General features: G+C 41.1%; 3 protein-coding genes across 5 annotated transcripts in view; 1 reads left to right on the plus strand and 2 right to left on the minus strand.

Moving 5' to 3' along the window:
- The window catches only part of lama3 (laminin, alpha 3), a 28,902-nt gene extending 26,834 nt beyond the window's left edge, over window positions 1–2,068 (minus strand). Inside the window, exons 1-2 of the mRNA XM_049588608.1 lie at window positions 1,896–2,068; window positions 1,250–1,363 (exon numbers count right to left, since the gene is read on the minus strand). The gene's annotated coding sequence lies outside the window, so the exon portion shown is untranslated. The remainder of the gene's footprint in view (window positions 1–1,249; window positions 1,364–1,895) is intronic.
- A 3,294-nt stretch (window positions 2,069–5,362) lies between these two features.
- Window positions 5,363–11,260, minus strand: cts12 (cathepsin 12). Its single transcript, XM_049588613.1, has 8 exons — window positions 11,230–11,260; window positions 9,756–9,901; window positions 9,557–9,676; window positions 7,319–7,483; window positions 7,003–7,224; window positions 6,746–6,914; window positions 5,592–5,697; window positions 5,363–5,462 (listed from the first exon to the last, which is right to left on the minus strand). The coding sequence occupies exons 1-8, from the start codon at window positions 11,258–11,260 to the stop codon at window positions 5,363–5,365; spliced, it is 1,059 nt and encodes a 352-aa protein (XP_049444570.1).
- A 1,897-nt stretch (window positions 11,261–13,157) lies between these two features.
- On the plus strand, window positions 13,158–21,164 carry ankrd29 (ankyrin repeat domain 29). 3 transcript variants are annotated; one of them, XM_049588616.1, is made up of 10 exons: window positions 13,158–13,352; window positions 13,839–14,008; window positions 14,238–14,336; window positions 17,045–17,143; window positions 17,377–17,475; window positions 17,815–17,913; window positions 18,100–18,198; window positions 18,510–18,605; window positions 20,542–20,640; window positions 20,724–21,164. In XM_049588616.1, exons 3-10 carry the CDS (start codon window positions 14,256–14,258, stop codon window positions 20,805–20,807), a joined length of 756 nt encoding a protein of 251 aa, XP_049444573.1. In that variant the 5' UTR covers window positions 13,158–13,352; window positions 13,839–14,008; window positions 14,238–14,255; the 3' UTR covers window positions 20,808–21,164. The 3 variants fall into 3 exon arrangements, with proteins under 3 accessions (XP_049444573.1, XP_049444572.1, XP_049444574.1); XM_049588615.1 differs by having other exon boundaries at window positions 13,839–13,949; XM_049588617.1 differs by lacking the exons at window positions 13,158–13,352; window positions 13,839–14,008 and adding an exon at window positions 14,009–14,097.
- The last annotated feature ends 1,075 nt before the right edge of the window (window positions 21,165–22,239 follow it).

The following is a 22,239-nucleotide window of genomic DNA, read 5'->3' on the forward strand; positions in this document are numbered from 1 at the left end:
TTCTTGTGATTAGTTTTCTGTGTATATATATATACCTGTATGTTTCCCTGTGTTCCTTGTCAGCTTGTCTGTGTTCATGCCTTGTGCTCATTGCTGTGTTCTTGCTCTGTTTCCTGCCTGCTCTTGTGTTTGGATTTTTTATACCTATTTTCATCGTATTATCCCGGTTGGTTTTCAGTTTAGTTTTGGTACTGCTGTCATTTGGACTTTCAGTTACCTGCCTGTTCTAGATGTTTCTCATCAGCTTTATTTTAGCTCACTTTTTGTATTGTACTGTATTTCTTGATCCTTGCTGAACAACAGTTTTGTGCGAAAGGAATTAAAGGGATAGTGCACCCAAAAATGAAACTTCAGCCATTATCTACTCACCCATATGCCGAGGGAGGCTCAGGTGAAGTTTTAGAGTCCTCACATCACTTGCAGAGATCCAAGGGGAGAGGAGGTAGCAACACAACTCCACCTAATGGAGGCTGACGGCGCCCCAGATTCAAACGTCCAAAAACACATAATTGAAACCACAAAATATCTCCATACTGCTCGTCCGTAGTGATCCAAGTGTCCTGAAGCCTCAACATAAAAAGTTGTTTGGAAAAACGTTATTTGAACTCTGTTTTTAGCCTCATTGTAGCCTGTAGCTCTGACTGCCTCTCTGGACACTGCGCTCATGTGTGTGCGCTTGCGCGAGACCGTGAGACGTGGGCATCATGTGTGTTCACGTGCTTTCGCTGGTCTCGGGGCTTCAGGACACTTGGATCACTACGGATGAGCAGTATGGAGATATTTTGTGGTTTCAATTATGTGTTTTTGGACGTTTGAATCTGGGGCGCCGTCAGCCTCCATTAGGTGGAATTGTGTTGCTACCTCCTCTCCCCTTGGATCTCTGCAAGTGATGTGGCATATGGGTGAGTAGATAATGGCTGAATTTTCTTTTTTTGGGTGCACTATCCCTTTAAAGGCCTGTCCTAAATATAGGCTTGTCGATTTCACTGATTTAAGCAATCATATCCCGGGCTATTAATTGAAGTTTTACAGTTTATATATATATATTATGGGTCCTCGATAAATCATGGGAAAGTTTTTAAATTTGGTCCATGAAAATGAGGAGGAATCCTGAGTTAAGAAAACACACTTATTACATTATATTCCGTTTCTGCCGATATATCTCCCTAAATCCTTCACACTGGACCTTTAAGTGTGCTGTAAATCAACAATTGTGCCATTGTATGTGTGCACGTGTGTGAGCACCGACCACACAGTTCCCTGTTCGCTCATCACACTCATTGGAGAGTCCATTGCAGCTACATGGCACACACTGACCCCGGTATGGTCCAACCCGCTCTCTGTAGAAGCCGGAGCTGCACCTCTGCACAGACACAGAGAGCTGAACAGTCGACTGTGGGACAATTAACACAAGCAAACACTCCAACCCCACTGACCTGCTCAGGAGAAACCTTTTATCACTAAGTAATCACGCTGCAAAGTGATTAACGGCAAGAACATGTGGATTTAATCATATTAAATACATACAATATCAGATGCATTTGTCACAAAGGAAATTAATAGTCTCCAGTGAGTTGTAAATCAGGGTGTGACGTGGAGGCAGAAGGAAATTCACATGGTGATATACACACTAAAGAGAGAGTTTGCATTAGAAATGGATGCCATAAAGAGTTTTTTTGTTCTAGAGGCATAATAAAATGCACATCTAATAGTGATAGTAGCTTTATCAACCCACATCAGCATAAAATTAACTTTCTAAAAGGGGTTGGAAGAGTATTAGGTGGAGCATTAAATTATTCCATGACATTATTTTGCAGCACAGTCTGCAGTGTAATCTCCTTACGGACAACAAGTGTAAAATAAATATAGGAAACCCCAACAAAGCGTTGTGTTACCTGTGTGATGGCGCCTGCTGTCTGGTTGCTGAATGAAGGATCACAGAACTTTTTGGTGCTGTGTGTCCTCTGACGGATCTGACTGTGTCTGTCATACGTACACTTTGAGCGTTTCTCAGTAGAAACCGGAGCCAAGCAAAGCAAAAACAACCACACTGCACTGCAAAGCAAAGATTTATTCCACTGCATTATGAACTATACAGTGAGCCATGTGAGTCTGATGGTAATAAAGAAAGCCTCTGAGAGCTCCTCCTCCCAGGTAAACCCTGCAAAAGGTGAACCTTGGAGCTTTTTATGCGAGACACATAAAAAAAAGCTGGACAGTGAGAAATAGTAAGTGTGATGAGCGTGGTGCACAGTTGGGCTCAAGGTTCAGAGAGGTGTGGTTGAGCTTGCAGTCATTATGGTCTTTTGGAAGCAGTGGCGCATGTGTTTAGTTGAACAATGCAAAGTGCAGATAACACGACAAATACACACAGGAGAAAATGGTTATCACTTTATTATCAGTCAGTCCACAGGTTAAGACATGTCGGCTGATCCAGTAAGTAACTGATACAATATTGTTTATAATGGTAGAAAAAAAAGCCACAGGAAAGAAAACTGAAACATTTATTTGCATAGAAAATAAAAAGTTTGTTCTGTTTCAAAACACATTCAAGCTGAAACACTGAAGCCACCAGGCTTATACTCTATTTCATAATGTGTGTCCCCCACCAACACCACCACCAACACCTCCCCTTCTCAGTTTGTCATTTTCTACCACGCATAATAAAAGTTATTGCAACAAAAATACCAAAGGTTTGCAGTCTATAGATATAACAAAGAGAGTGAAAAATAAACTGTGGCACACATTGCTCAGTGAGTCATTCGGTATCCACAGAAGTGTGATGTGTTTAAAATTCACAAAATGTACATTGTTTTGTAGACTCTACAAAATTAAAGGGTGTGTATAATGTTAATGAATAACATGGGGGGAGATGTCCCTTTCTGAGGCGTCCTGCATCAAAACATTAGTTACTTAGATTTTCTCGTACTGTAAAAATTCAGTTTAACACCCAGTCCCTTTTACTAACCCAGTGTGGCTACACATTTTTGACAAACTAAGTCCTGTCTCAGTTAGAGGCCTGGTCTGGTCTTTTTTTTGTAGTTCTTCGGATGTATAAAAGCAGATTGTTGGCTACCTCAAATGATGTGTCCATTCCTCAATTACAATTATTACTCATACTGGTTTAACTAAACAGTTTAAATGTATTTCCTGATCTTTGCTGAGCAACTGTTTTGTGTAAAAGGAATTAACGGCCTGTCCCAAATATAGGCCTGTTAATTTCAGTGATAAAAGCAAATAATAGCCCGGGCTATTGATTTAAGTTTTACGGTATGCTTGTATGTACCTGTTATAGAGTGCTCCAGGTATGAGTCCTAAAGGGTAGATGCCTGAAATAAGGTCTGTGGTTAACACAAGCTTAAGAGACTGTCACGTTTTGTTCTACCACATAGAATACGTCAGTAAATACCCAACTCATGAAATTTTTAGTTTATGTGTCTTCATCTTAGAAAAGGCGGTTGCTAACCAAGTGGCAACCTCCAGGGATGACGAGTGAAGCCAATGTGGAAGTGCCAAAAACTGCAGTTCATTGAATGACCACTTGATGCAGGCTCCAAAAGCGAGTCAATCCCCATAGACCCCCATGTTAAAATGTTCAACTTTACAGCAGAAATAAACATGTTTACAGCCTCGTACAAAAAACGGTTTTGGTCTCTATAGTTAATTTCCTCACCCCCTGTACAGGTGGTGATTTTTTTATAACTCATCCGTTTAAATTTTATTAAGGCTTAAAGTTGCGCATAATTAAGGGCATGGTCACTCTGAGTGACAGGTGGTGCCATCACGGGTTGCTAACTAGCTGCTGGCTGTCTGCTAGGCCTCATCTCAGCTAATTCGCAAGTCTTTGTACCTGAGCTCTCAGCCGTGTTTGTGCCTTTTGGATAATTTGTTTCGTGAGGGAGCTGGCACCAAGTGGGAGCATGAGTGGGAGCAGCCAACGCCACAGGGCTAGCCAAAGTAGCCTAGCTTGTTAGCCATAGCTAACTTAGCAGCTTCGAGCGTGGTGTGCGTGTTTAAGCAACCAGGCTCCATTTGGCCCACTTCTTTGCCCATTTTTGATTGGCCAGGAGTTGGGCGGAGTCAGGCTCTGCCAAGATGGCGATGGACAGAACTGCCTACTTTGAGCTTCAAACCCGCTCCTCAGAAACCAATGGGTGACGTCACGATGACTACGTCCATATTTTATACAATCTATGTTGCTAACAAGTGGCTAAATGAGATTACAGATCGTCATCACATGGCTTCGAACACAACTTCAGGCCTACTGTCATGTTACGGTGGTCATGTTGCATCATGCGAACACAGTGTAGTTTGTTTATAGTCTAGCGTTAACTTTTTACTGCTGACAAATGCATTAGTCTTCAGAAATCATAAGAGCGGTGTGAAGATTATCTTGCTGAACACGTTTCATAAACATTTGTTTGCCACAGAGTTTATTTTCTGCAATAATCCAAAATCCAATTAAAAAATCCCACAGGCTTTTATGACGAGGAAACCAGTGTGACGCTAACTTCTGCATCGGCCTACAGAAAAGCGTCATCCCTGGAGCACTCTACATAATAGGCTTACATACCAACATGTAGTAGTAGTATAGTATTGTAGTTTCATTGGCTTGCTAGCAATCATTAGCATTGCTAGCTATCTAGAAGAGCAAACATTTTTAGCAAACTCAAATAAAAACGATTAGCCTGAAGGAAAGGCTACAAGGCTTTTAGATAATCTATTAATGGATCGGGAGGTCAATTAAGTTAGTCATTTTCATTTTGAGCTCAGGGCTTATTTTAATTATTATTTTTGTGCAACTACAAGTTAGACTAATCAATAGAATTTTAGGAAGTATCTGTGGCCACAGAGGCTGGTATGTGTACGTCCCTGAGAGAAGCAATGTGTTCATTGTTAAAGGTCCATATGAGCACCAAACATTATCCACAGTGTCACAAAGGATGGTATGGAGGACAAAAGAATGCCAAAGACAAACATAAATAAATAAATGACTGGACAAATAAATTAATATTTCCCTTTATATAATTTCACTATTTATTTACTTTCCTATTTAGGTTTTCTTTTTATTTAGTTATTTCATAAATCTTAAAATTTATTTAGCATTTTTTTAAATTTCAAATGTATTTATTTATTTTTTTGTTATTTTTTTTATTTCAGTATTTCTGCATTTATTTATTGATGATTACATTTCTTTATTTTTTATTTTTATTTTGGTAGCTTCCATCCTCCATAAATTTCATTAGGAGGTTCAAAAAGTATGGATAAAATGGGCTGTATCAGTAATGTCTGATGCTGTTTGAGGTCCTCCGACACTCCAGTGAGTTTATCATTAGCACACAACTGAGGCATCTGATCAGAATCATAGAACAGGGTACAAGGCGTAGCTCGCAATGCCACATGTGTTTCTGCCGTCTCTGATCATTCGCATGTAGCCGCTTTCACCCCAACTGCTTCCCCAACTAAAAAAAACAAAATAAAACAGGGATTCATATTAACGAAATACAAGAAAAGTGTACATGTGATAACAAAAAATGTTGTGTTCAACAAAATCAACCCATGTTACTATATGGAGGGAAGGGTTCTCTGACCTGTTTTTGATGATCCAGTAGTCTTGGCCTCCCTCAGAGCCATAGCCAACCAGCAGCACCGCGTGACTCAGATTGTTCGGATTACAGTTGGGCTCATCGTATATTCCTGCAAAGGAAATTTCAACCTGCATTAATTTATTGTTTGGCCACTTGGGGGCAGCAGAAACAAGCTGTAAAGACAACACTGACATATTATCACCTTTTAAGGCATAGTTGCTCAAAGTGCGGCCCATTAGCAGCCATTGTGTGTCACCTCCAAATGTTACATGAAATGCATCCATTACATTTTAATCATCCACGGGCAATTTCAATAATTTTACCTGCAATATCTCACATTTAATACGCTACTCCACTACTGCATCAAACTATAGCTCCCTAATGAGCGTCTGTCAGGGTAGGAATGACAGCTTGTAGGAAACCTTGCTAGTGTTGCGGAAATCACATTAGGTCATCAATGTTACAGCTAAAATAAGTTAGCTTAGCAGACAACTTTAATGTGGAGGTGAGCTGGAAAAAGCCACAATAGCAAAACACTGTATGGTTGAGAAGAAACGGAAGTTTCGGGAAAAATGGATTAACTCTCACTTCATCGGACCTCAGGGGACAGTCATCTGCAAACAGGTTGATGCAGAGCTCAAGGAAATTATTGTTTAACGCCATTATGGGACAAATCATAAATCCTATGGCAAATTCATGAGTTAAGAGTGCAAATGTAAGGTTGAACAGTTTCAACCAGATCAGTACAAGTTAATAAGACAAACCTGTTAGCACAGGCTACAGTTAAAGACATCAGGTAAGGAGTGACAGTACATTTCATTAAGAGGCATGTTTACGTCCACTTGATGATTCTAATTCCAATTTTCATTCTTCTTTTAGCTCTGTCATACATGGCTTTTTCCACAGTTTTTGTCTGCTCTTTAGCACTGAGCAGGGAGCGTACAGTGAGTTTATCAGAACCAAAAACAGTGAAGTTGCAGACTAAAACAATGAGCTGAAACATGCTGCAAAGCTCACTACTGGTTTGTCACTTTGAGCAACATAAGTGATTTGATTCCTTTGTTAGTATGAAAATATTGATTACGCCAGCTAAAAAATATATATAAACATTAATCACTAACATAATGATTGTATAGAGGAAGTATTTTAATATTAACCTGAGCTGTAGAACAAGAAGCTTGCATGATCTGCATCAACAGCTACTGTGATTGGACCGATAGTTGCCACGGCATCAGCCAGAGCCTGCTCATCTCCTTTGGGTATGAACCTGTAGTCTCTGATATGTGCAACTGCAAGTCTGCTGTCGTAGTAACAGGGCTGGGTGTCCTGTGGAGAGAAATACAGAGCGAGAAATTAACAGACACAGGTTAATTAACTGGTTTATGCTGCTTTGAGGCGGAGTTAGCAGCCTCACCACTGAGGTGTATGGGTAGGTGCTGGTCGACTGCAGCCCGTTGCTGATCACATAGTCGTAGGCGTTGGCCATCCAGGCACCGTTGCAGCCATAGGTACCATAAGATCTGGAGCAGTCCACCAGGTTTTGTTCACTCAGAGATACAAGCTGACCTGTCCTCTTGTATATTTGTCCCTCAATAGCTCCTGTAGTGCTGAAGGCCCAGCACGAGCCACAGTAACCCTGTGAACATCATTTAAAACATAATGTAGATTTGAAGGTGTTCATAATTCAGTCCACATAAAACCCACGTAATATGAATTTATACATTTCTTACCTGGTCTTTCACCTCAGTGACATAACCCTTTTTCCTGTAGTCCACAAACAAAGTGTCGTACTTCTTAGCATTGTTACGCAGCCTCCTGGCCGAGACGGTCTTCCCTCTCTTCACAAATTGGGAGTCGATCACGGCACCTTGCAAAACGTGGTACTCTTGTCTCGTCTACACATGGAGAACATCAGAAAGATTGTTCAAAGGAGGCGTTTCATATCTGGGGAAATTCACTAACTTATTCTGCATTACCACTGCATGGGACGGCACGGCTTAACTCAACTCACAATATTTTGTTTTTCTACACGAAAAAGTTGATAGTACCGGGAACCTGATTTTTTTTTTTTGTGGCACTACCTCAGTCGAGATTCCAAGCGAGCTGAATCAATTACAGGAGGTGGAGTCAAAACACTGCAGACCACTGACATCCTGCACAACCCCACTATTTTTAAATACAACTCAGTCTCACTCCAAAGTCGTCAAATACCGGTACTTGGGCAGTGACTTCCAGCATCAGACAAAAAATGCTATCCTTTCACGTTGGTATGGTACGTGGCAACCTGGCGGCATCAGGGGAAACACAGCCAGACAACAACATAAGTTAAGAGGGTGAAAGTCAGAGTAGGGCAGGTGGCAGGAGTGGCGAATGGGTCCAACAACCACTGACTTTCACCTTATAGGTTGGTGTTCACTTCCTGTATGATTGTAAAGCCAAACCCTGTTCTTTTACCCTAAACCCAACTACCTGCATGTGTTGGCTAAACCTAACCATGTGCATTTGTTGTCGAAGAAAAAAACAGCAAATTGTGGTGTTGTACTGTCGTAGTGCTTTTATTTTGAAAGAGACTGTATGCAAACTGTACATTTCCTGTGAAAACGGAAGTGTATTTTGAAAACAGACAATGCATGTAGCAGACTGAAGTTGACATGGTGTCACAGAACGTCAACAACCAACGCATCCAGGGAACATCCGTCATATCTCAACATGGAAAGTCCATGACCAAACGTCGATATGTGAGGAGGTCGGAGTGAGAATGCGTTGCGCAAAACTACGCCATATACTACAACATAAAGTATGTACACTACACCGCACAATTGATGTAGTGCAGTCGTTCTCTGGCTGCTGATGTAAGCCGCTGGTGTCACTGTAGTGATAAGCTGAGAATCCAGCCTACATTTAGGAGGTTCTGTCTGCAGTGGAAAATGAAATAGAGAAAAGAACCTGGTGCTAAAAGAGAGCTGATTGGAGTCGAGCAGAGCCATGCAGTGGACATGAGGCATAACTTTCTGAGAGTTGGATTAAAGGATTGATATCATTCTCAGGTTTTTGAGGTAAATATGAAGCCAGAGCTAGGAAACGATTAGCAGAGCTTAGCACTAACACTGAAAACACGGGAAACGGCAAGCCAGGCTTTGTCCATAGCTAACAAAATCTGCCTACCTGCACCTTTAAAACTCACAGATTAAAGGTTCATTAATGCTCAATGTTAGATCTGTATACTGACACACATGGATCTTTCTATGCACAGGCCTACACTGCGTTCGTGTTATCCATTATTCCACATCCTTCCTAAAAGCTTAAGGATACAGACAAAATTGAGAATAACCACCAGAAACAGTGGAGGTGGTGTAGCATAGTTCAAGCAAGACATGACCATATGAGGGATTATGTGCTGAACTGTTTCCTTGGCAGGAAGCAGTCACTTTCAAGCCAGACCAGCTGTTTCCACCTGTTGCTAGTCTTTATGCTAAGCCAAGCTAACTGGCTGCATGCTTGAACTTCATTTTGGGTAGACGGGAGAGTGGTATCAATGTTTTGATCTAACTCTTGAGAGTCACCTTTATTTTGACACTTTTCCTGCTTTATGTCGCAGTTCATAAAACAATAACTGAACAACATTAGTAGCATAGTAAGTGTATCTAAGTTTAAAAGGTTGTCGCTTTGGACAGATGCGTCCAGATGAATGCAAATAAATCTAATAAATGCATTTTGTATTGACTGATAATCTGTTTATCAGGATTTGTATTGAAAATACTAAAAACATCTTGGCTCAATCACGGATTTATCTCAGTCTTTACTGTTAAGGATTATCAATAGTTCAGCCATGTTGGGAATTTCGAATGTTATCAGTAAACTTATGATAAGTTTGTTAATGCCATGAAGTTTTTACATTTACTTAGGAAAACTCTGATTAAGGCTTTAAGCGGTGGAACTTTTAGCACAGAGAGAAATTCACTCCTCACCAGGTCTCCATATTTATTCATGGCCATAGTGAACGGCCTCATCCCCATGAAGAACCCTTGATTGTTGTCTTCAATCATCTGTTTGTTTTGCTCCCAGATAGCCCTCCTTTGCATGTCGTCCTGCAAAACACATAACAGAGAGAGTCACGTGAATCAGATCATGTATGCATTTACTGTTGATGCATGGAGTCAGCCTCACCATCTCTTCATAGGAGACGCCATGGCTGGTCTTCCAGATCTGCCACTCAGTCAGGACGGCCTCGTCTGAGTCTGAGGACACGTGCTGAGGGCCGCACAGCAGGATGGAGAGCAGAGCTGCTCTCAGCAGGAAGCTGGCCTGCTGGACTATGAGGACAAGAGCATCACATCTTTTATTTGTACCTAAACAAATTGTTATTGTTACAGCTTGTGAATTGTTCTGTCATAATAGCATAACCAACAGCATAAGCACGGCACAGTTCTGTTGAAATGCTGTTTTTTTATTGACTGAAATTTGGATTTATGGTCAGTAGTATCATCAAATCAAATGCAAACAGCAGAAATTACTATAAACTAGGGCAGCTGTGGCTCAGAGGTAAATTGGAAGATGTGTGTGAATGGTTACTGAGCACCACGTGGCATCCTGTATGATAGCCAGTGTGTGACATGTAGTGTAAAAGCACTCTGAGTGGTCGGAAGACAGGCAAGACACAAGTGCAGTCCATTTAGCATTTACTCAGCAGTGGCTAATGCAGCCTTAATATCCAAAATTTCCAAATAAACCGTTTTCTTGAACAGTTTCTTTCTGGTTGAATTGTTGTGTGCAGCTGAGAGGAAGACGCCTAACATTTCACCTGCAGGGTGAGGAGGCTGTGAGACTGCAAACAGCTGTAATCTTAACAAAACAGGTAATACAAAGAATTGCAGTTTAGAGATGCAAGAATAACTTGCTTTAGTTGTGAGAAAAATAAAGCACCTTGTCTGTTCTATGCAGCAGTTTACTCGTTAACATTAGGCTGTAATTTTATGCAGGGTGGTAACATCAGTTTTGTGACTGCTACAGCTTCCGTATCTTCTTTTGAAAACCTCTGCCAAATCCAGAATGCACCATTTTCGCCAGTCAACATTTTCAGCACTTCTATAACAAAATGTGCTCTGTACTTAATAGATTGTTGAGTGCAAAGATAAGACAGCAGCTGTCTACAGTAAAAATGCAAGGTGTGTGTTCAAAAGTGAAAAATATATTTGTTTCTAAAGTGGGGTTGGTGCTCGCTGTCTTATGAAACTGTGCTGAAAATTCTAATTTGTTAAGGCTACATGTTCTTCACAGACAAACACAGTCACTCTCACGACTGAACTCTCACTATAAATGCACTCTGATGTAAAAATATATAACATGTCTGATGTCTGATCTATCATAAATGAGGACTGTGTGATGTCAGTGCATGATGACACAAACTTTACATGTTGCTGCGTGTACAAAGCAGATTGTAAGCTCAAATACACAAATGAGTTTTGTGGCAGAGCCCAAAGGCCAACATATTGTCTGCTCAGAAACAGCATCCATAGACTATAGACAGGACATTAAATGAAACACTGAATCTGCATTTTAAATGGAAGTTGTCTTAAAAATAAAAGGTACACAGTCAGATGTCTTTTCTAACACCATACTCCATATGAAAAAACCAGCTTACCTGCACTGATGTGAGTCTGTTTTGTTCCCATGTTCTGACAGGGACTCTGGGCAGCGACACAGCGATAGACTCCCTGTCAACCTTCCTTATATAGCTTTGCAGTAAGTGCATGTTTCCACTATACTTTAACGAATCCTTTAATCAGCACTTCTGCCAGCACCTGAGAAGGACATTAGTCAACCAAAATAAGATGCTTTCCCTGCTCCTCCTCCGTAATATCTCTATTATCATTCAGAGAGAGAGCTAAAGCTGCAATATTGTAAATCCCTCAATAACCGGTTTATAATTGAGCCTTACACCTGACATCTAACTTTCCCAAAACAGTGGTGGAGGAAGAACGCAAATCTTTTGCTTACGTAAAAGTACCTTAATGTAAAAAAAGCTTCACTGAAAGTAGAAGTCCTGCATTCAAAACCCTACTTAAGTCAAAGTATAGAAGTACAATTAGAAAAATGTACCCAACGCATCAAAAGTAAAAGTACGTATTCTGCACAAGTTATATTATTACATGTTACATTGTTGGATTGTTGATGCAGCGATGTGTAAGCAGCAGTTTGCTGTTGTAGCTGGTTGAGCTGGAGCTGCTTTATATACAGTCAGGTAGTCCAGCGGCTCTCAGTTTAAGGGGTCAGGAGGTCATAAAAACATCAGTGACATGATTACTGGGTCAGAAAAGAAAAATATACAAAGTTCTGCTACAGAAGTTAATATTTAAGAAACAAACTTTTTTTTAATAATAATGTATGATTTGACAATCTTGCAGCAGAAGTGTAAATCACTCTTGAAACAACTCAACACCTAGACACTAAAGGCGAAGACGGTAAAACTTCAGACTGATAAATGTTACCATGAAACCTTCCCAGCTGATTACATATATTGAGGTTATATTTTTATGTGTTACAACTTTTCTAAAATATCATGTTTAATTATGCAAAAATCAGGACACATCTTATTAAATATGCACAATTTTGCGTACATTTTGGACAAAGCCAGGTTCAGAGTCGTGTTTCATGTTGTTGCCGTTCAAGAGTTAAAGGTTTTTGCCACGAGAATTTTTTAAATCCCATATATTTTTAGATTAAAAAAACACACAGATAAGTAGGGTAAAAATGTTAACTCACGGATTTCACCATGAAACTTCCCCAGTTGATTATTTAAATTAAGACGTTTAAGAGATTTAAATATGCATATGAGGCATTATTTAATTAAATATGTGCTTTCTGCATACATTTCCAGAACAGAAATCTGAACTAAGATAAACATAAATGTGTATTTTGGACAGTTTCTTTCCACTCGTCTAAAAAAAAAAGACATATAATGGTAACAAAATAGCCCAAAATCTCAAAATTGACCAGTGCATGATTTTATCTACAGTGTCTCCCTTTAAAAATTAAATCTGATGGGCAATAACTGACTGTAATGGGCCACAAGCCAAAAAAGTTAAGGATGACTCAATGTATTTTATATGTTTTTCATACATTTAGACTTAGACTTAGAAGACCTTTAATGTCTCCGGGGGGCACAATACATAAAACACATACATGTACTCTGTAGATACGACGACGCACATAGATTACACAGACATATCACACATAAATTACACATATACACACAGAATAAATAATGATAATAATAGTCTAACCAATAAAACTTTGCCCTTGCTTAAGATGCACTGCTCATTTGTTTTAAATTTGATAAATAAATACATTTGTTTATTAAATTAAATTGTAAATTAACTTGTAACAACAGCTGTCAAATAAATGTAGTGGAATAAGAAATACATATAGCAACTCAAGCAGTCCAACAACAGTTGAGTAAATGTACTTAGTTACTCTCCACCACTGAACCAGTCCACCTGTCTCCACACGGTCAGATGCCTCTGTGTGCTCAGCAGCGCCACCCAGCGGCCTGCTGTGTGTCTCCTCCGTCCGTGCAGCACTGACTGCAGAGGATGAGCTCAGCTGACCGTCTGCCTGTTATTATGTCCGCGAACAGGCGCCGCCAACACCCAAACTCAGTGCGGCAAAACAGGCGAGTGGCGCTCAGCTCAGCATCGTCTCTAATGAACGAGTGCGCAGGAAGAAACATGAGTCACGAATGAGGTCTGCAGGATGTCTTTTAAGGTGAGGCAGCCTTTTGCATCCATCATTCTCTGCACGCAGCCCCACAGGGCCTCAGCGAGGAACAACATCATCCCAGCTTCCTCTTTAAAGTGTACACTTGTTCATTTTGAGGGTTTATTTAACGATGTGGTGTTTAAAAGTGAGCTGGAATTAACTGGGCTGCTTTCAGACTTTAATGCAATCATACCGTCTAGCAGTGTGTCTGTGTGTGTGGGTATAATGGGGTATGATTTGGCCTGTGGTCCTGCTTAGATTTCATATAATCCTGTATAGTGTGCACGTGCTGTTTGATGCAAAACACTTCATTCAAATCCCTCATGTCTATTCTGAGAGAGAAGAAAGCAGTGTATGTGTGTGTGACACTGTAAACCTCTACTTCTGCAAAGGACACTGTTGTGTTTTCACTGTCTCCTCCACTGCCAGTGTGTGTATAATACCATAATGGTGGTTTAAGGTCACTGGTTGTTGTGTGTATTTACCCTGCAGAAGGAAACACCCCTGGCTAATGCTGTGTTTTGGGCAGCGAGGAAAGGGAACCTGGCTCTACTTCAGCTGCTGCTCAACAGTGGGCGCGTGGACGCAGACTGCAGAGACAGTGTACGGCCGCTGCATGTCCTGGCTGCTCAGCTGCACGCTTTAACCATAACCCACCTGTGGTAGGGAGACAGAGAGCTTCAAGCCTTACCTCTGTGGTTGCATGTGTGTGCTGAGTACCACCCTTTTATTTTTCTCATCATAATTAAGGGTGAGGGTTTCATGTGTTTAGTTTGGAAAAATCTGCAGAATTAAGCAGTTTCATCAGCTCATGTTCAGCATGCTGTCTAGACGTCTACAATAAAAACACCAGCAAGGTTGCTAATTAATTGTTGCCGTGTTTCTTTTCAGTACGGAACCACAGCGCTGATGGTGGCGTCCTACAGCGGCCATTATGATTGTGTCAAAGAACTTATCATGCAAGGAGCTGACATCAACTACCAGAGAGAGGTATGATGGGAAAATAACTGGCTCTCCCATACAAAACAGTATAAGACTTTTTTGGATTACAAACCAAAGGTCACAGTAAATCTGGAGTCTCTTCGTCACTAAAGGGTTACCAGTTGAATAGTAGAGACTCCAGTAAGTCACTGCTCCCAGCCAAGAAATAGTCTGTCACATAACCCCCCTGTAATACGGCAAATTTTGATTTTTTTCAAGGTGCTAGTTGGTAGATTTATTTTTTATTTAAGCTACAGACAGTGTCAGGCTAACTGTTTCCCCTGTTCCCAGTCTTTGTGCTAAGCTAAGCTAACTAGCTGCTGCAGACTCCAGGAAGTCACTGCTCCCAGCCAAGAAATAGCCTGGCACATAACCCCCTGTAATACAGCACATTTTAGTTGTTTAAATGCATTAGGTATAGCATGTTAAATAGTGAGCTTTCAAGGTGCTAGTTGGTAAGAAAAAAAAAAAAAAATTAGCTGCGGACAGCGTCAGGCTATTTCCCCTGTTCGTAGTCTTTGTGCTAAGCTAAGCTAACTAGCTGCTGTAGACTCCAAGAAGTCACTGCTCCCGGCCAAGAAATAGTCTGCCACATTACTCCCAGTAATACCACAAATTTTAAGTTTTTGATCACATAAACAAACAAAGATACAACGTGTTAGTTAGTGAGCTTTTGAGGTGCTAGTTGGTGGATTTTTATTTTATTTTTCTAACTACAGACAGTGTCAGGCTAACTGTTAACCCTGTTTCCAGTCTTTGTGCTAAGCTAAGCTAACTAGCTGCTGCAGACTTGAATTAAACAAACAAGGTATAGCATGGTAGATAGTGAGCTTTCAAGGTACTAAAAAAAATTTTAGGTGCGGACAGTGTCAGGCTAACTGTTTCGTTTGTTTCCAGTTTTTGTGCTAAGCTAAGCTAACCGGCTGCTGGCTGCCAGAGGAGACCCCAGGAAGTCAGGAAATAGTCTTGCACATAACTCCCAGGAATACTGCATATTTTATTTTTTTAAACGCATTAAACAAACAAGATATGGCGCGTTAGTTAGTGAGCTTTCAAGGTGCTATTTGTCCGATGTTTTTGCCAGGCTAACTGCTCCCCTTGTTTACAGTTTTTGTGCTAAGCTAAGCTAATCAGCTGCTGGACAGTCCAGGAAGTCACTGCTCCCGGCCAAGAAATAGCACTTATGTTGCACTTGCGTTAATATTTAACACAGTTTTGTATAGAAAGGTGTATTATGCAGGATTTCCTAAAAAATATAGCCTATAGTCCAGGGATGACATTTTTCAGTAGGCTGACTCGTCGTTTTCTATTGGATTTTGGATTATTTCAGAAAAAAAGCTCTGTGGCAACAGATGTTTATGATACTTATACATGTTTTGTTCAGCAAGATAATCTTCACTAATGAACACTGATATTATTTTTGAAGCCTAAATGCAATCACCAGAAGTAAAAAGCTAACGTTAGGCTATAAATGAACTGCATTACTCTACACTTCGACCACAACGAAGCTGTAAAACTGTGTTCAGTATGATGATGTTCCGTAGTCTCAGTTGGCCACTTGTTCAACCACCTTTTCTAAGACACAAAGAGAGTTCACAAGTAGGGTATTTACCAGTGTATTTTGTGTTGTAGAACAAAACGTTAAAGTCTCTTAAGCTTGTGTGAACCACAGACCTTATCTGAGATATCTAACCAAAAATCCAGTGACTTTGAGATGAGGGAACCGGGAGTGGTAAAATGCTAACTCATCTCTGGGTTTTAGGACTCCTTACTGGGCAGTGTTTGCCACAGCTTCTTTTTAACTCTCTTGTTACATCTCCAGACTGCAAAACTTTGTGTTTTTGTCACAAAAACCTTTATTATAGTTGGTAGAAAATGGCATATTGAGAAGGGGAGGTACAGCAGGAATGCTAACTTCCTTTCCTGGAGCACTCTAGACTTGTAAAATAGCATTCCCTCACAATGGACACTTTTAACCAACTTCTTATTTTTCTGTGTCTGGGATGTTTCTGGGCACAACACGCAGGTGAGGACAACTGGTAGTAGATCATAAGCAGCACATGTCAAAGAGGAAGCTATGAAAATTGCTGACACAGTGCAAAAAAAGCAAATATAGCAAGGAGAACCGCCAAGCAGACAAAGCTGGGGTCGGCCTTCGCTTTCACTGGCGATAGTGTTTACAAACAGTAGCTGACAATTCCTGCATAGTATACCTTTAAACAAGTAAGTTTCCAGTCTTTGTGGTAAGCTAAGCTGTTTTTCCTCTGGCTGGACATATTTAGCGTACAGACATGAGAGTGGTGTTGATCTTCTCATCCAGCTCTCTCTGTATTCCCCAAAATGGCCTTTCATCAGTGCTGTGGTGGCAGCTGATGAGGTGGGTGTATGATTAGGTAAAAGGGTAGGTAACCAGAGAGGAGATGAGGGTATACTCTCCTTGAGTGACCAGGGAGGAGACCAGGGCTGCAAACTCTGTCTCGTCTTTTAGATTACTTTAAGAAAACACTTTTTAAAATTGCTTTTCTGTGAATTCACTCAAGTTTTATTAAAGTTTATTTGACAGTGTGTTTTTCTTTGTGCTCAGTTTTTGGCTCTTTAGTTCATTTCACTCTCTGTATGTTTTTAAATGTGTTCTGTTTGTATTGTGAGGGACTTTTTAACTGTGTTTTAAAGGCGTTATATAAATAAAGTTTGGTATTATTATTTATTATTTTCAGACAGGTTCCACTGCCCTGTTCTTCGCCTCCCAGCATGGACACAATGAAATTGTGAAGCTCCTCTTTGAATTTGGTGCCTCTACTGAGTTCCAGACAAAGGTATGCTGCAGGGCACAATGACGTGTATCACAGTCTGTAATACTGGGTGTGATGGAGACTGCTGCATCTCCGCTGTGACTCAGAGTGCTTCATGTCGAAATAAAGAGACAAATATGATGCAAAAAAATATGCTGAACACTTAAGAGACGCTCTCTCTGCAGCCTGTAACACACAGTGGTGACTTTAACAATCATTCTCACTGTCAGCTTGTTTTCTTGTGTGTTTTGTGGCAGGACGGCGGCACAGCTCTCACAGTCGCTTCCCAGTACGGACACTCCAAGGTGGTGGACACCCTGTTGAAGAATGGAGCCAATGTTCACGACCAGCTGAATGTGAGCCAAGTCTTCTGTCCCCTCTCACTGTCAGTACCTCTGTCTGTCAGGAACATGATGGTTAGTTGCACACAATGTCCCAGCAGCTGGAATCCAGCCGCTCAGGTTTCTGCAGACTGCTGAGTCAGACCTGACTGACATTTGGCAGGATTAGCGTCTGTCCTCAGGCCGGGGAAAACAACCTGACTGCACATACATATATTTATAGAATAGTATTAAAATAGCAACATGTTGTGAATGCACTTTTTATCAGCTGGAAGGTTTCTTAACAGTTTTTAGAGATCCTGGTACAGCAGGAAAGTGTTACCCTGCATGTGACATGATTCTTTTATGTTTCAGGATGGTGCCACCGCTCTGTTTCTGGCTGCCCAGGAGGGTCATGTGAATGTGATTCGTCAGCTGTTGTCATCCGGTGCCAAGGTTAACCAAGCGAGGGAGGTAATGTCCTCACCTCTCTAGCACCTCTCTAGATTTAAAATACACAGTCACACATACGGTCACCTCTTTAGCTCACAGCTCCTCCTCCTCATCCCTCCATGCCTGCATCGACTCTAACATTTCTCTCTCTTTTCACCTCTTCCCTCTTTTGTCTCTGCATCCCTCCCTCGTCTATGTGTCCTCCAGGATGGCACTGCCGCCTTGTGGATGGCAGCTCAGATGGGTCACAGTGAGGTGGTGAGGGTGCTGCTCTTACGTGGTGCTGATCGGGATGCTGACAGACAAGTATGTAGTTCTTTTAGAATTATCTTAGTACATAAAAATGAACATAAAGGGATTACTGATTGATGTAGATTAGTCAAGAACATTTGTATTCTATAGGCCTGTGTACTACTCGTACAAATAAAATGATGTCACTCTATTTCTATGATACTATTACACACATAATATCTCAGAGTTTGAGCATCTGCAGAGCAAACGCTTTCTGCTGATGAGGACCATGTAATATAGCCGAAAGCCTCAGAGTGAGTGAGTAAGAGGACCTTGAGTCCTGACTGTTTTGTTAAATGATTGTATGCGTTCTCTTGTCTTTCAAGGATGGATCAACAGCGTTATTCAAAGCCGCGTATAAGGGACACAACAGCGTCATCGAGGAACTTCTCAAGTTTTCTCCTTCAGTTGGACTTCTCAAGGTAAAGCATGCTGCTATTGACTTTAACATTTTGGGAAATTTGCTTACTCACTCACAAGAGCTGAGTGAGAAGATCAATACCACTCTAATGTCTGTACGGTATATTACGTAGCTACAGCGAGGAGATGATGAGCTCGGCATACACGATAAGACTCCAGGAAGTTCCTGTACCGGGCCAAGAAATAGTCTGACACAAAACACAAACCTCAACTCATTCGAGTTTTATTGTACAGGGTTAAATCAGATGATTGATACCTCTCTCGCATCTATTTATTCAAAGTTCCAGCCAGCAGCCAGTTAGCTTAGCTTAGCATACAGACTGGTAACAGAGGGAAACAGCTTGGCTTTGTTCAGAAGGTCAGAGCCCACAGCCAAAAAGTTGATTCTGCATACAAACATATTCGTACTAAAATATTTAGTATTACATGTTTACAAGTAAATGTAAAGTTACTCTTCCACTATATTGAGACAGACGCATCACTGCTACATAAACTAGCTGTAGAACAGTGCTTGTGTAGACAGGATATTTTAATGAGAACGAAAAACAATACCCATGTATATGTGGACAAGGCCTAAGTATGAAGTAAAATTAAGCATCTGGAATCTGGCGCTTTGGAAAGCAGAGCTAGATGATAAACAAACATGGCAGCACACCGGTAAGGTAAGACAACACGTTTACATGTCATTTTCTATATGTTCTCTGACATTTATCCTAACGATATGAGGCGGTCTTTGTGGAAAAAAAGCTTGTTTAGTGGACTAACTTTGCACTTGAAGGTTGCCCGTTCACTTACATTTTAACAGGTCTGACGCTACTATGCGCCCCGGCTGTATCTAGGCTAACGGCTAACATGCTAACTATTTTTTCTATGTCACTAGTCACTTGAAACAAATTTAGGACGATAGGAGACAGGTTGAAATAAACCGAAATTTCCCTTTAAGGTGCAGTTAAGAGGAAAACCTCTGGAGCTCACATAAATAATAACAAAATATACATTTCATAATTTAAATTTGCCTTAAAATAATGCTGGACAATATTAATTCAGGTTGAAGAGGTCATGTTGAGTTACATTTGTACATCCATCCATTTTCAACCACTTATCCGAAGCTGGGTCACAGGGGCAGCAGGCCAAGCAAAGTATTCCAGACGTCCCTCTCCCCAGTGACGCTTTCCAGCTCCTCCTGGGATACCCGAGATGTTCCCAGGCTAGACGGGATATGTAATCCCTCCAGCGTGTTCTGGGTCTGCCCCGGGGCCTCCTACCAGTGGGACATGTCCAGTAAAACCTGATCAGATGCTTGAACCACCTCAACTGACCCCTTTCAACGCAAAGAAGCAGCGGCTTTATCTGAGCAGCCTCCGGATGTCCGAGCTCCTCACCCTATCTCTAAGGCTGAGCCCAGACACCCTTCAGAGGAAACTCATTTCGGCCGCTTGTATCTGTGACCTCATTCTTTCGGTCACTACCCAGAGCTTTTGACCATAGGTGAGGGTTGGGTTGTAGATGGACCAGTAAATTGAAAGCTTTGCCTTCCAGCTCAGCTCCCTCTTCATCACTGCAGACACTGAGCCAGACCGCTGATCCATCTCACGAAAGATGGATTTACATTTGTGGTAGATAATTTTTATTCAACTGTAACTCAGACCAGTAATGTTGTGGTGAATACAGTCAAAACAACAAGGGCTTGACACACAAGATAAAACCACACATAGATAACCACACATAAGAAGAAGAGTCAGTCACCTTTAGGCAGAGCCTAGCAGCTGTTTCCCCCTGTTTCCAGTCTTTGTGCTAAGCTAAGCTAACATGAGAGTGGTGTCAGTATTCTCATCTAACTCTTCACAACAAAGGGATTAAGCATATTTCCCAAAATGTCAAACTATCCCTTTAATACTAACCCTGCAGCACTGGATAACATTTATGTGTTGTCTCCAGAATGGCTCCACTGCCCTACATGCTGCTGTTATGGGTGGAAATCTTCGATCTGTTTTGCTGCTGCTGGAGGCCAACGCAGACCCCACTCTACCCAACAAGGTAAAGCACTTACATTTGAAGGCTGAGCTGATGATAAGTAGATGACTTCAGCTTTTAAACTATTTCTCGTATGTGTTTTGCAGAATAATGAACTCCCTGCAGATCTAACAAAGAACGACCGCATCCTAAAGTTGTTAAATCCAAAAATGTTAAATGGAGACAGCTGATGACCGACCTGACTGCTGCCTTCCTGCCTGCCTGTACCACACCGGTGACGTGTACTGAGGGGAAACTAAAACAAACAATACAGCGTCAAATCTACTCAGCTACAATATGTCCATGGTGCTTGCTTTTGATTGCAACTGAAATTAAGCTGTCATATGTTGAATAAAACCTGGACAAAATCTAGAGCTACACAACGTGCAACCAAAATGCATCTGTCTGCCATGTGCATCATCTCCTTTACTCTGTTGTTCTACAGTTTATGCATTTATTTTTGTTTACCCCAGGTGTTGTAAGATTTCTAGATATTTTGCACACTTTTTATTTGCCTTTTTAATAGATGTAATAAAGTGTAAATTTGTTATTCAATCCTTAAGTTGCAATGTGCATGTTTATTAAATGTGTGAGGGTCAAGTCATTTTATTTTCAAAAGTCAGACGTTCTGATTTGTATTTTAGTATTAAAATAGATACTAGTCCATAGCCATTGGTAGCTTTGTCACCTTCTACCTATGCCAGTCCTCAATGCCTATGTGCAGTTTCACATAGATTGACCACGTCAGTGAGTAGAAAAATGTGGGACAGACAGAATGACTGACTGACAGTTTCCGTGATTATGTACAGCATACCATACCATGACTTAGTCATACCAAACATTAGAAACAACACCAACATTGGTCCACAGGGGGAGCCACAGCGATCGGTCGCATTTTAGCCATTTTGAAGCATTTTTCTGTTGTTATAGCGCCACCCAGTTGCCAATTAGAGTTAAACTTCTCCAGTCACCTTGAGGCGTCCTGTTCTACATATCTACCAAGTTTAGTAAAAATCCATATGGCGGTTAGGCCTAGATAAGAAATGAGCTCTCTAGCGCCCCCATTTTGTTTGATGGGGTCAATAATGGAGGGGTCCCCTCAGATTATGTGTGGTCATATGCCTACAAAGTTGCGTGGTGATGGGTGAAACCCTTGAGATGTTCTACACCTTTATGTGATGAGCCACGCCCTCCGCAATATTCATTGCCTTATAGAAGCTCAGTTTTAGGAAGTTTTCCAACTTTTGCCAAGAGGGAACTTTAGATATTGGTCCCTAGATTATGTTCACCCAGTTTCATGCAGATCGCTCAAACTTCCTAGGAAGAGATCCATTTGAAGTGTTTTTCAAAAAATTCAAAATGGCGGAAAATCTATATAAGCGGAAGTTATGGGTTCTTGAGGCAAATGTGTTCCTCATGAGGAGAGGCATCTCTGTGCAAAGTTTCATGTCTCTACGACATATGGGGCATGAGATATGCCCATTCAAAGTTTGACATTTCAGTGGGTTGCTATAGCGCCCCCCTTTGGCCAATTGATGTAATATTGCTTCATTGGCATCCTCCCATGACCCTCTACCACTGTGCCAAATTTCACATGGATTGACCAAGTCAGTGAGGAGAAAA

The sequence above is a fragment of the Epinephelus fuscoguttatus genome, linkage group LG10, assembly GCF_011397635.1.
Source record: "Epinephelus fuscoguttatus linkage group LG10, E.fuscoguttatus.final_Chr_v1".
NCBI lineage: Eukaryota > Metazoa > Chordata > Actinopteri > Perciformes > Serranidae > Epinephelus > Epinephelus fuscoguttatus.